The 12174-nt window shown below is 50.5% G+C and overlaps 1 protein-coding gene across 1 annotated transcript in view; it reads left to right on the top strand.

The window, feature by feature from the left end:
• Nucleotides 1-639: 639 nt before the first annotated feature.
• Nucleotides 640-12174, top strand: part of VASH2 (vasohibin 2) — a gene marked incomplete at its 5' end in the record, with an annotated part of 32788 nt that continues 21253 nt past the window's right edge. The window contains 3 exons of the mRNA XM_084261287.1: nt 640-930; nt 6275-6363; nt 8724-8780. Of these exons, the coding sequence (XP_084117413.1) occupies nt 640-930; nt 6275-6363; nt 8724-8780 (437 nt within the window). The remainder of the gene's footprint in view (nt 931-6274; nt 6364-8723; nt 8781-12174) is intronic.

The following is a 12174-nucleotide window of genomic DNA, read 5'->3' on the forward strand; positions in this document are numbered from 1 at the left end:
TACCCCGCGACGGTTAACAATGGATTTTCCAGCTGCGTGAGGAAGAACGGAGCAGCGCAGCTCACTTCGGTGAATCCTGAGGCGCCCCTCAAGCGGCGCGGCACCGGCACGGCGCGGCACGGCACCGGCACCGCACGGCACGGCACGGCACGGCGCGGCACCGGCACGGCGCAGCCCCTCGACAAGCGTCTGCGGTCCGAGGGGCTCAGCCGCCGCCGCTTGGCTTGGTCGACCCGGCCTACCCAGCAGGGGGCGCCTCCAGCCAGCACCTCTGCCAGTCACTGTTCGTCCCGTCCCTCTAGCCCCGCCCCTCTTTGTTGCAGCCGCCAATAGGGGAGCGCCGAGGGCGGTCGGGCGGCCGGTAGCGTGGTAACGCGGCGGCATGGAGCGCGGCGTGGGGCGCGCCCCAAGCACGGCCGGGGCCGGGGCCGGGCCGGGGCGCCCGGGACGAGCGAGTCGCCGCGCGGCGAGGCGGGCGGGGAGCCGCCGCTAGGGAGGGCGCCCACCTCGCAGGCAATACCTACACATATATACTGTAGATACATTGAGGGGGGGGGGCCTGAGCGGTAGCGAGGCCGCGGGGCGCCTGGCGGCAGCGGTCCCCGCGGTGCCCCCAGGCTCGGGCATGGCCGCGGGGCCATGACGGGCGCGGCGGCGGGCGGCGGCCCCGGGAGCGCCCGCCGTGCGGCGGTCGGTAAGGCGGGGGGCCGGTCGCGGAGCGCCCAGCCGCGGGCGGCGAGCGGCGGCGGGAGCGGCGGCGGCTCGGAGGAGGAGGAGCAGCGGGACGGCGGGTCGCTGTTCCTGGTGAACAAGAGCGGCTTCCCCATGGACGGGCAGACCTGGGAGCGGATGTGGGGGTACGTGGAGCGGGTGCACCCCGACGGCGGCGCCGTGGCGGCGGCCATCCGGAGCGCAGCCCGCCTGGCTCGGGTAAGGTGAAGACCCCCTGTCGTCGGGTCGTGTCCGTGTGGGTCCCCACCCACCCCCCTCGCACCCTTTGGGTGCCACAAAGCCGGGCGTCCCGCGGGTGCGGGTTTTTGGGGCGTCGAGGGGACGGGCGGACGCGAGGGCTGGGCAGGGGGTGCTGTGCCTCAGCGCCGGGGATGCTCTCGGCCCCTGCCCGCTGCGGGAAAGCTGGAGCCTCCGCTGTTGGAAAGCGCCCAAAGCGGGGTGAGGGGGAGTGTGCGCTGCGGGATGCTCAGGAGCTGGAGTTGGTGCCTTGGGAAACAAGTAGGAAGAAGATTATTTGTTTTGTGGAGGCAAAAGCAGAAAGGAAGCGTTGAAGGCAGTCTTCAGGGGCTGAGTGATGTGCTTTGTGCCATTTACAGCGTGCTTTGCTTCGCTCTTTGGAACACAGCTGTTTCCTAAACCACTGCCTCACTCCTGAAAGCTAATGAGGGATTAAAACACTTCACTTCTGGTACCTGGAAAGATTCTGAACGGTTTTTTTCTCATACGTTTCTCTGTACAAGCTCCAAACAGTTCTGCCTGACTCAAATCTGTTCTTTTTCCTCCAGCCACCAAGTAAAATGCTCTTGTCTGCTGATGTGCCAAGGCTTCTCACCCCTGTGCTCTGTTACTGACCACAATGTCTTTAAGGCTGTTGGCTTTGGCAGACTTGGAGCTTGATTCATTTCTCCCACCAAGCAGCATTAATCTCTGCTGACCACTGAAGTGGGTGTTGATTCATACCCCTCTGCTTGTTGGGGTGGCATGCTTGGCCTGGCGCTGTCATGGTCCAGGTTGTCAGATACACGTATGCTGGTTCTTTATGTGGGGTAGCAGGGGAAAGAAGTCTGTGTGCAGAGAAGCTGAAAGTATGTTGAGTCAGGCTGTCTTGCAAAGGCACTTGTCAAAGAAGGTGTGGGCTGAAAAGACCTTTCACCTCTCTTCCACAATGTTTTAGTTCAGCAAAAGGGGTGATCTCTTTTCATTTCCCTGCTTCCCTTGTGCTGGGATCAGCCTTTGGATGGGGGATCAGATCCAGCTAAAGAAGCATCTGGTTCTCCTGGGTTTGTTTGTGGTGCATTTCATACTTGCACAAGCGCTTGAGGTAGAAATGAAGGGGTAGGGAGAGGACAGAACTTCTGAGACCAGCTTATGCTAAACACCCTGCAGGTCTGTTTGGTATTGTGGGATGATAATGCATGCACTGGACTTGACTTCCTTCCCTTATTTCCCAGCTTCAAAGCACGTGACTTGTGCTGGTGATAACTGTAGTGACTGACAAAGCATTTGGTCAGAGATGTTCCAGTGGCTCTACCGTGCTGGCACACTGCCTTCCTGAGCATCCTGGAGGGCCTCACTGATGGCTTTTTCCTCTGTGTGCAAGTATGAGCCTGACTCAATGTGGCACGGGCTGAAGCTGTGTAGGGGGGGAAATGTTTTGAAACTTGCTTGTCTGAATCATTTTATAGTAACTAATTGCTGATTGGTGGAGGGTGCAGGAAGAGCATTGTATTGAGTTTCTCCAGCGCTGGCCGGCAGCAAACTCACTGTCACAGTGATTAACTTTTTCAAGGGCAGAAGGGTCTGACATCCCCTGCAATTAATTAGCTCTTGCTGGCTAAGCCTGGGACCTCTGGGGTTAGAGGGTAGCTTGAGGACCACCTGGTTCTTATTGACACCAACATAGCTCAGGTGAGCAGATGAAGGTTTGTTAGCAACCCAGTATCACTGTGTAGTAACAGTTGTGATGGTAGTTTCTGTGTCACAGTAGGCATGTGAGGGGAGAGCTGTTCCTTAAATGATGCTGCAGCTTTTTTAATGGTTTTGTGCTGCCAGGTATGTGGCACCCTGCAAAACTTGAATATAGGAAGTTCCACCTGGACATGAGGAGGAACTTTAGTGTGAGGATGGCAGAGCACTGGAACAGATTGCTAGAGAGGTTGTGGAGTCTCCTCTGGAGACATTCAAAACCCACCTGGATGCTGTCCTGTGCAGCCTGCTCTTGGTGACCCTGCTCTGGCAGGGGGTTTGGTCTAGTGATCTCCAGGGGTCCCTCCCAAGCCCTATTGTTCTGTGATTCTGTACTGCTTATTGGGACCGATGAGAGAAACTTGCTCCTGTGAGAAGATGGTTTGTAATTCTCTTGCATTGGTAATTGGTGGAGGCTGAGTGAGTGTGCAACTGCTCTGTTTTTGCATCTGATTTGATGTTAATCCCCAGCAATGGGGGAGAGAGTTCATCCCCTCCCCAAGAAGCTCCACTTGATTGCTCCAATCATCTAGGTATTAGTCTCAGCAATCGTACGCGCGGGGTCACAAGTAGCTTTTTACTGTGTCGGCAACATTGTCCTTCCTGAAACAAGTGCAAACTGCAGGGGTGCAGGGCGGCTCCTCTCCCGGGAGGAAGAGTCCTCATCATGAAAAGTTGGCTCACCTGGAAGGAGGGTGGTTTCTGAACTCAAGGGGCCCCTTGGTTGCAGCCCCTACCTCTGACTTTTGTCTCAAGCTCTGAGAGGGGTGCAGGCTCCTGGTTTGGAAGTCCTGTGCAATCCTTTACATGGCCTGTGATCTTGGAGATACTTGTGGATCTTAATGAATTAAAACCTCTCTCCAGATGTAAGGACTGTAGCCTGCCACCTTCATCTGCACTACGTGACAGTGTCCTTGCAGGGCGAGCTATCAGAGAATGACTTTCTGGTCGTTAAATGAGATGTGGTGGAGTCAGGTAAGGCGGGTTTCACACAGGATGTCTGCGGTGAACTGCGACTACAGCGTTTTCAGCCACAGGGTGACTCCAGCTCTGCCACAAGGTCTTGCACCGCAGCGGCTGTGCTGCCTCTGCAGCTGCCGCTGTCCAGAAATACTGACAGCGGGTCAAGGCTCTTTCATCTGCCCGGTCTCAGAATTTCAGTCGCTTTATAAATTCATGGACTGCAGTGCTGAGTCTGCATTTCCTCTTGTTGGCTCTGGCGTCCTGCTACAAACTCTCACTGGCTGCTGTGCTGTGATGTTCTCCAGGAGCTGGAGGGCTGTGGCCTGAACTGCATCGCTGTTGCATTCTGCTTGTGGTACAGTGTAGCCCTGGATTCTCTGCTGGCTCGGTGCTCACGGTTGGTGTTCTTGTAGTTAGGGCAGGAATTTCTAGGGAAGAAGTGGGTTTTGTTTGGAGGGAGTGGCTGGTGGCTGTCTGCATGGTACTGTGCACTGCCCTCCCAGCACTGGATGGAGTAGAGCAGTGTGCTGCCCCACATGGGGGAGGACTGATGGCCACTTCTACCTTGTATGAGGTGCTCCAGATTTTGTGCCTCTTGGTGTGGCAGGCTTGCTGAGGTAACCTTATCCCATCACCTGTCACATGCCAGCTGTTGGGAAAACGTGGGTTCTCTTTACCCATGTGTGCCCCAGTGTCTGACACAATTGTCCTCTACCTTGGATGGAGGACCAAACCAGACCCCCATAGCGGGGATAACCGCTGTGGGTCACAGCAAGGGCTACATCTCCCAGCACTGGTGTGGCCCTTGTGGGTTGCTGTTCTGTCCCACAGCTAGGTGAGAGGAGGGACGTCTATTTTATGGAGGGCTGGGAATGGGGTGCTATCCCCCAGCAGCTCTGCAGTAGCTGTGCGTCTTGCTGGCTGGGATTCCTATTGCCTTGGCATGTTGTGTATGTGCAGCATGTGTACCCAGAGTGCTTTATATCTGAAGAAAAGGAGTGTTTATATGGAAGCAGGAATGACTACCCCAGAAGGATTCAACAGCCCTGTCTTAATTCCTCTTTTGGCTGCTTGCTGCTCATGAAACTCAAACCCCATCTGGTGCACTGAGTCCAGGTCTGCCTTAGTGCCCAGAGGGGACTGGTGAATAATTTGTCCAGACCAAAGGGATCAGGGGAGGAAGGAACTTGTGAGACATAAAAAGTTGCCTCTAATGAAGAGGCTAGGTGTGGAAACTGTGATTAAGAAACAATAATGAATCTTGCTCATAACTCCCACTTGTTCCAAGAGAAAAACATGTGTGGTGCTGAGGGTGGTGGCAGTGTGCTGGAGGCCTGGCCATCTGTCTCCTTGATGCTTAAAATGTAGGAGTTTGGAGGTTTTTTCCTTCTCTGAGATGTATTTACTATTTGACTGTAGTAATTAGCTACATGTAGTAAATGTTGCATTTTGGTTGTGTTTGGGATTATTGGTGCTCACTCTGAACAAAAACGCCAACAACGTATGATCCTCCATCTTAAGTGAAGGTGGGAACCAGAGAGGGAAAGTCTGTGTGGCAGAGATGGCCTTGCACCACCTGAACCTGCTTTTATTATCTGTAATCACTGACTTGAACTTATTCAACTTGTTTCAACTTGTGGTCCTCAAACTGTTGTAATGATGTCACAAGCCTGCAGATACTGCACATCCTTTGCCCCGTGCCCAAGCTGCTGGTTCCTGAATTTGGGTCTGCATTAATAGTTAAACTGTTTCCTCCACTACAATTGTGATGATTATACTAACTTCTTTTAGTGTCTCTGTCCACTGCTGACCCTGTATTTTGCAGTCTCACCCCTAAAATAAGAGGATTTGAGAAAAGACCCTGCCCCATTCCTGCATGCTTACAGGCTCAGGAGCCATGGACCTGTGGGGATTAAATATGGATTGAGGGCCCAGCTTTGTAAAGTGCTTAGGCACAAGCAGATGTCTTACTGGATTTTTTTTCAAGATCCCATTACAGCACCAGTCTATATCTTTAAGTGTTGTAATATCATTAAATATTTGTGTCCCAGGTGGTCTTCTAGGTAGTGTGTGCTCCCTGTCCTGCAAGCGTGCCTCAGATGTGTGGCAGATGGGAAATTATGCAGCCTGAGATCCCTGTCTGCTTTTATCTTTCTCTCATGGAAGAGGAACCCACAAATTAGACTTGAAATGGCCTCTTGTGGAGGGAAAGGACAGCAGAATCAGTGCTGGGACTCTGATCACCCAAACAGCCCTGTGCTAGAAGAAGAAAATAATGGGAAATGTTTGCCTTCTGCGATGAACTGGCTGCACTTCTAGAGCAGTGCTTGAGGGATGTGGGTTGCTGGGATGAACAACCTGCTGTGGCTGGGGTCTGCCCTGGCCTCTCCATGCCAGGAGGGATGGAGCCAGCTCTGGTGCATGGGCAGCTCCCATTGTGAGCAGTATGACTTTGCCCAGTGCTTGAGTTTTATGTGGGGCTCGAGCCATCTGCACTGCTATGTTGCGTTGCACTAAGCACGTGCTGCTGCCCAAGTAAATCACTTATCTGCTCTGCAGGGAGCAGCAACTGTCTAACTTCTTTATCTTTTTTTATTTTCCCCTGTGTGTCCAGCCCTCAGTGCCACCGGTGCCAAACTACAAGCTCTCCATGTCAATCCCGGAATGGCTCCAGGCAATACAGACCTACATGAAGATGCTGCAGTATCCTTCTCCAGTGTGCAGTCTCCAGAGAGAAGGCTGGCTCGGGCCTGGCATGAATTAACAGAGGCTTTACTGAAGTCCTAGCTGGTCATGAAGGCCTGGGATCGTGCAGGGGTGAAATGATGCCTCCAAGGATTTGTGATAGTACCTGCTGCACTGAGCTTGTCACAGCAGTCCTCTGGGAGATGTAATTAACTTTAAATGATACTGAAGAATTGAACCAAAATGACGTTGGTGGGAGTAGAAATGCATATTTTAAAGTTGGTTTATGAGGATATTATGATTGGATTGTGGTGCCTGGAGAAACAACGTGGCGTCTTGTCATAAAGCGGCTAAGGGAGAGTCAGTGTTGTGGTGAAGCCTTTCTCTGCCCTCACAGCCCCTGTGTGGGGCCCTGAGGGCTGCCTGCGTGCTCAGCTTGCAGTGGGTGCTTGGCGTGGGGTGGGGGGCGGAAGCAGCTGTCCTGACTCCAGGGTAGACAGGCTTGCCTGTGGCCTAGGAACTGACCAAAGGAATCTGTCCTTCCACGTGTCCCACCTCCCTGTGGGGGGGGGTGTGTGCTCATCAGAGATGTACACGTCTAGCCAGACTCCCCATCGCTGCCCCTGCCTAATACCTCGCTGTTTTCAGTACCAACAGATGATGATGGAGGAGATAGTCGCTGGCCCATATGTCGCTCTTCTCTCTGTCTTTCCTTTTTTCTAAGCTGCCTTTTTGTGTCCGTACATGTGTGCACAGAGGGAAGCAGTGGGGATAAGAAATGAATGTGAAGTCCTGGGAAGGATTAAGAAAGGATATGGGTGGCAGCTGGAAGAGCATCCAAAAATAGCAGGCGCGGTTAGCTTGCTGGGGTGTAGTAGTGGCTGGGATCAAGACAGCAGCAGGGGTTGGAGCCACAGCAGCTGCTGTGGGGAGGGAGGCTGGGGCCAGCCTGCTGCAGGGGGGCTGGGGGAAGGAGGGTGCGTGGCATATTTCTCTTCTGTGTGTCAGCCACTTGAGTAGGACTAGAGGCTTGCTGCTCAGTGGGGTTGTGCTGGGGAGGACAACATGTCACACAGAGCTCAAAAAATTACATTTCAGGGGTCTTGAAGTCTTGTACTCTGCTGCATAGCATGAGCAGCACTTTAGTTTGGATCTGTGTTCAGAAAAGCTTCAGTGTGGGCTGGGGAACAGGGTCTGGGCTGCTTTTGTGGGCCCACAGGGCTTGCATGCTTTGTTTGGAATGCTCTGAAAGGGCCTTGTGAATTAGGCTTTGAAAGCAAGAGGGAAGCAAAGCCTCATTCCTGGAGAACTCTGAACTCTAACTGAAGTCAGTTCAGAGCATCCTGGTGTGAGCTGGAGTTTGTGTTTGGACAGCCACTAGCACTGCTATTTATGCCTTTCAAGGTACCCTTTGCCTCCATGGGGTCACCTGTTTCTGCCTTGGTATCACCACGGCAGCTTTGCTGGTGTGAAAGTTCTCATGTTGTGTTGGGAGCTAGGCTAGGGAACAGTCAACTGGAAAAATAAACTAGCAGAAGTGGATGGTGTGATTATTTTTTCCAGTTAAATTTTGTTGCTGGGAGAGCAGTTTAGTTTGTCTTTACAGGGCAGATCAGCTTCCTGATCTGATTTCCTGCACTACTGCTTAAACAGCTACGCTTAAGGACCTGGGAACAGGCTGCTTTTGATGCTGCTGCTGCATGGTAGTGTGGACTCCTAGGCAAGTGGTGCTGAGGTTTAGTTGATGGGTGACTGTCTGCTGGCATCCTTTGTGATGATATTCTCTCCTATGCTTCTAGTGTTAACTAATATTCTTGAATTGCACTTAGGCTGTTTTGATTTCAAGTGCACTGTATTTGATTACTTTTTTTTGGAGGACAATTTATATTTCCTAGGTATAGATGGATGTACTTGCTGCACAAGGTTAGTTTACAGATCACATCAGAGGTATGTGGCTGGCTGAGTTAAAAACTTACAGAGGAAATAAATTAGTTCAAATCGTGAATGATGTTGATGGGTTTGGCTGGACTGTAAAAGCTTTCTCTAACCCAAATAGGAGACTTCTTTCAAAACTTGTAATCTGATAGTGAGTGGGAGCTCGAGGAAAAGTGAATTCATAATCCTCAAATGCAAAATTTAAGTGCTATTTTGGACAAACAGCCTTTTTACTCGACTCTCCACCTAATGCTGGTTAATATGTCATAAGAGACAAGTGAAAAAATTTACTTTATTTCACAGACCAGGGTTTCATTTCTGAGAATCGGTGGCTTTTACTGCTTCTTTTGTTTCAACAGGAAATCAGAACTGGAGTTACTTTTTGAGCATTGTTGTTTGATTGTTTGACTCCACATTCCTTTCCTTTAACAGATGAAATTCAGATACAATCACACAGGAACACAGTTCTTTGAGATAAGAAAAACCAGACCTCTCAGTGGGTAAGTGTCTCTGGAAGTGGTCCCGGGCCCTTGTCCCACATCACACCAGCTGATCACCTTGGGCATTTAAGCATTGTAGTGCCATGGCACATGGTGCTGTCCTCTGTGCCACAGCTCCTCTGGCAGGGCCAGACCCATCAAGAGTCAACCAGTGGAAGGGCTGGTCTTGCTCAGCAGCTGTGTGGGAGCTGCATAGCTGCAGGCCAGAGCTGAGTGCATAGGGCTGGGAAAACTCTTTCTTACTTGTTGGGGTGGGAGGGCTGGGTTGCTTTGATGGAAACTATGTAAGTGTTAATATTCTGGTTGCTCTGTAAGGCCCTTCGGGAAGAGATCGTCTGCCTGAGCCACAGAAGTTATTACATCATCACAGGCACAGTCCTTTTTCCTGGAGAATCACAATGGACTGTTTAAGATGTAGCCTTGCTTCTCTCATGGCTCCTCATTTTGCTGTTCCTTCCACCTGGTGGACTCAGGAGCTGGCTGATGATGAGTTGTGCAACTCTCAATAGGAACATGTGTGCAGGGAGCTAGGATCCCCTGTGTGTAAGAACTGCATCATACTTAGGACAGCTCTTTAGGGCCCAGTAAATTAGCAGGGTAGGGTGGTAAGTGATGTTGACAGCATTATGCTTTTATTTTAGGGTGAAATTTAGATAAGTAGAATATAATTACTCCTGCAGACTGGCCTGTCATTAATCTAATGGTCCATCACTAAATTCCAGTTCCCATCCCAGCTCTGTGCTTCAGGTTTTTATCTTGCTGACAGCAACCTTTCCCACTTGCTTTCTCTATGTAATGTTCACTGCACCAGTGGAACTAGTTTAGAAGAAATGTTGTGCCTTGAATGATAAATGGGTTTCCAGAAGCTTAAACCAATTTTCAGGCTGGTCACTCACTTTTATGTTTGTCCCATTACTTTTTTTCCAAGGAAGTGGAGGATGAAAATGAATTGTGCTCAGCACTTGCCACTTGAAAGGTTGGTGTCCTCCTGCACTGGATGAAAATATGGCTTATGAGGCAGTACTCTCTAGTGGAAAGAGAATAATATGGTGAAGATGCACCTGTGGCTTTGGATCCTCTCCTCGGTGGTGCCATTTCCTCTGTTTACCTGGGGACTTGTCTGACTTCTTTCCTTGCCCTTCTGAGTTAGGTCACTGAGTGACTTAATATGTGGCAGCAGGACTTATGCAGAGTTGATGAGAGTGTCCCTGGGAATGGTGCAGCCCCTGAAGGCAGCTGCTGACAGCCTGCCAGACACAGTTGCCTGTACCTAGTGTATGCTGGACCTGCACAGTGTAAGTCCTGTGACCTGGGCTGCTTTGCTCCTTGACCTGATGGACAGAGTACTGGAGCTGTTAGGAGCACAATTAGCTGCACAGATCCTGTCATACTGCAGATGGGCTCGAGTGCTTGGCCTGTCTTGGCTTCCCCAACTTTGAGAAGGGGAATAACTTGTTAATGGCACTGTAATGTTGAGGTGTCCCTAAGGGCTTTCCTTTCCTTCATCTGGGGTGCGTGGCTGCCCGTACCAGCTGAGGGCATCTTCTCTTGTAGTTGTCCTGGATCATTTGCTCTCCTGCTGTCAAGCCAGTTTTCATCAGAGCTGAAAAACTGCCCCACACCTGCAAGTTTTTTCCTGGGAGGTGTGTTCTACTTTGCAAGAAATCTGCTTCCAGCATGGCGACAACAGGCGTCTTGTGCTGAGGTGACAAGTGCTGCTCTAAGCAAGTCTCTGTGGTGTGAAAGGCCTTGCTTGCTGCAAGACAGAGTTTGTATTTGCAAGCTGACCAGGCAAGATGCTGAGTGCCTCCCAACTGCTACCAGCTCTTAGAAGTTGAGGTTGTTCCCAGAGCTTTGATTTATTGATACTAAACATATTGCTTATTTCATAATATGAGGGCTCAAAGCTAATGGAATTATTATGAGCTCTTTGGCAGCCTCTCTTCAAGAGAGCAGTGATTGGACACAAAGAAACTGAACAGTAGATGGAAATTGAATATTCATAAATTCCTGTGAAAGTGTACTAAAGCAGCTGGGGCATATTAATGAATTTTTCTATTATGGAGGGAGGACTAGATATTCTAGAGATTTACTGTCAGCATCAGTGTGATGCATGAGAAAATAAAACTGCTTGGCTGTGCTTAGGAAGAAGAGCATAAATTATCTATAGGGACTCATAATATTAAGGGACACAGGCTTGCTATAATTCAGTACTTATGATCTCTCTCAAGAAAAAGTCGCTGTTAACTGTCAACTTGCTTCTAGACTGCCAGACACTCTGTGGATTTGTCTAGACCACAGATTCCACTTGTCAAAATGTTAGATCCCTGTTGGCGTAGCTGTGTGAGTTGAAGTGGTAGAGATGTGATCTTGCAGGCTGTGTTCCTGTTGTACTGGCAAACTGTGTCTGAATATACATCTTACCTGGCCTGAGTTTGCTGTATTTGCACAAAATCCATGTTTAGAGGTGCAGCTGTACATCCACTGTAGGAGTGCTTTGCTAAGAAAGAATGCAAGGTATTTTGGTGTGGGGTGGTGTCCTTTACATACTTCTTGATGTACACTTTTGTACTGGGTAGGCATAGGTACCCCATGGCATTCAGCTCTACTGATCCATGGTATGTCTGTATCTGTGCAACACAAGTGTTTTGGATGCCAATCAAGCTGCTTTTCCTTTTCACATACAGGATTATGTTGGCAAAACCCATGATGTGGCTGTTGTTGGTACAACCGTTCTGATAGAGTGGCACTGTTAACTGAAGTGGTCACTCTGAAACTCCCAGGCCTACATCACGTAAAAGCTTTGGGGGAGGAAACTTTCTGGGTATCTATAACTGTGCATTCAATGCCAACAACCTTCTGTTACTGGCTTTACAAGGAGCAAGAAGACCTGTGGAAGCTTCTCTTCTAGGATGCAGACGTGGACCACAATGAGCCCCAAATACTTCTGTCCTCCTCAGAGTGTCTAGGGAGGTTGTAGATAGGTGTGGTATTATGCTGGTCCCTCTGCTTAAATGCCAGCTGATCAGTGGGGTCTGTGACTGAAGCAAAACCTGATGTTTGGGTAGGTTCTGGAGACTTGCAGACATGACAGAGCTCAAAAGCTGCTCTGTGGAACCAGAGAGACACTCAGAGACTGCAGATACGATGGGCAATCAGTCGCAGTAAAACAGCGCGGTAGAGGCAGTCGCCTGGGAATGATGCAGCCAAGTAAGGGTGAAGGTTGGGGGGCAGAGAATAGTGCTGTTTCAGCATGCCTTGGTAAGGAGCCCCTGATGGGCCTGCAAAGAAATACAGGCTCACCCCATTTCCAGACAATAGGCTGCAGAAGGCATTTGAACATCTGCTTCTGTCCCACCCAAGGAGGGAATGTCACAGATAATGGTGCTGTGTT

The sequence above is a fragment of the Gallinula chloropus genome (assembly GCF_964237585.1).
Source record: "Gallinula chloropus genome assembly, chromosome: 3".
Taxonomy (NCBI): Eukaryota; Metazoa; Chordata; class Aves; order Gruiformes; family Rallidae; genus Gallinula; species Gallinula chloropus.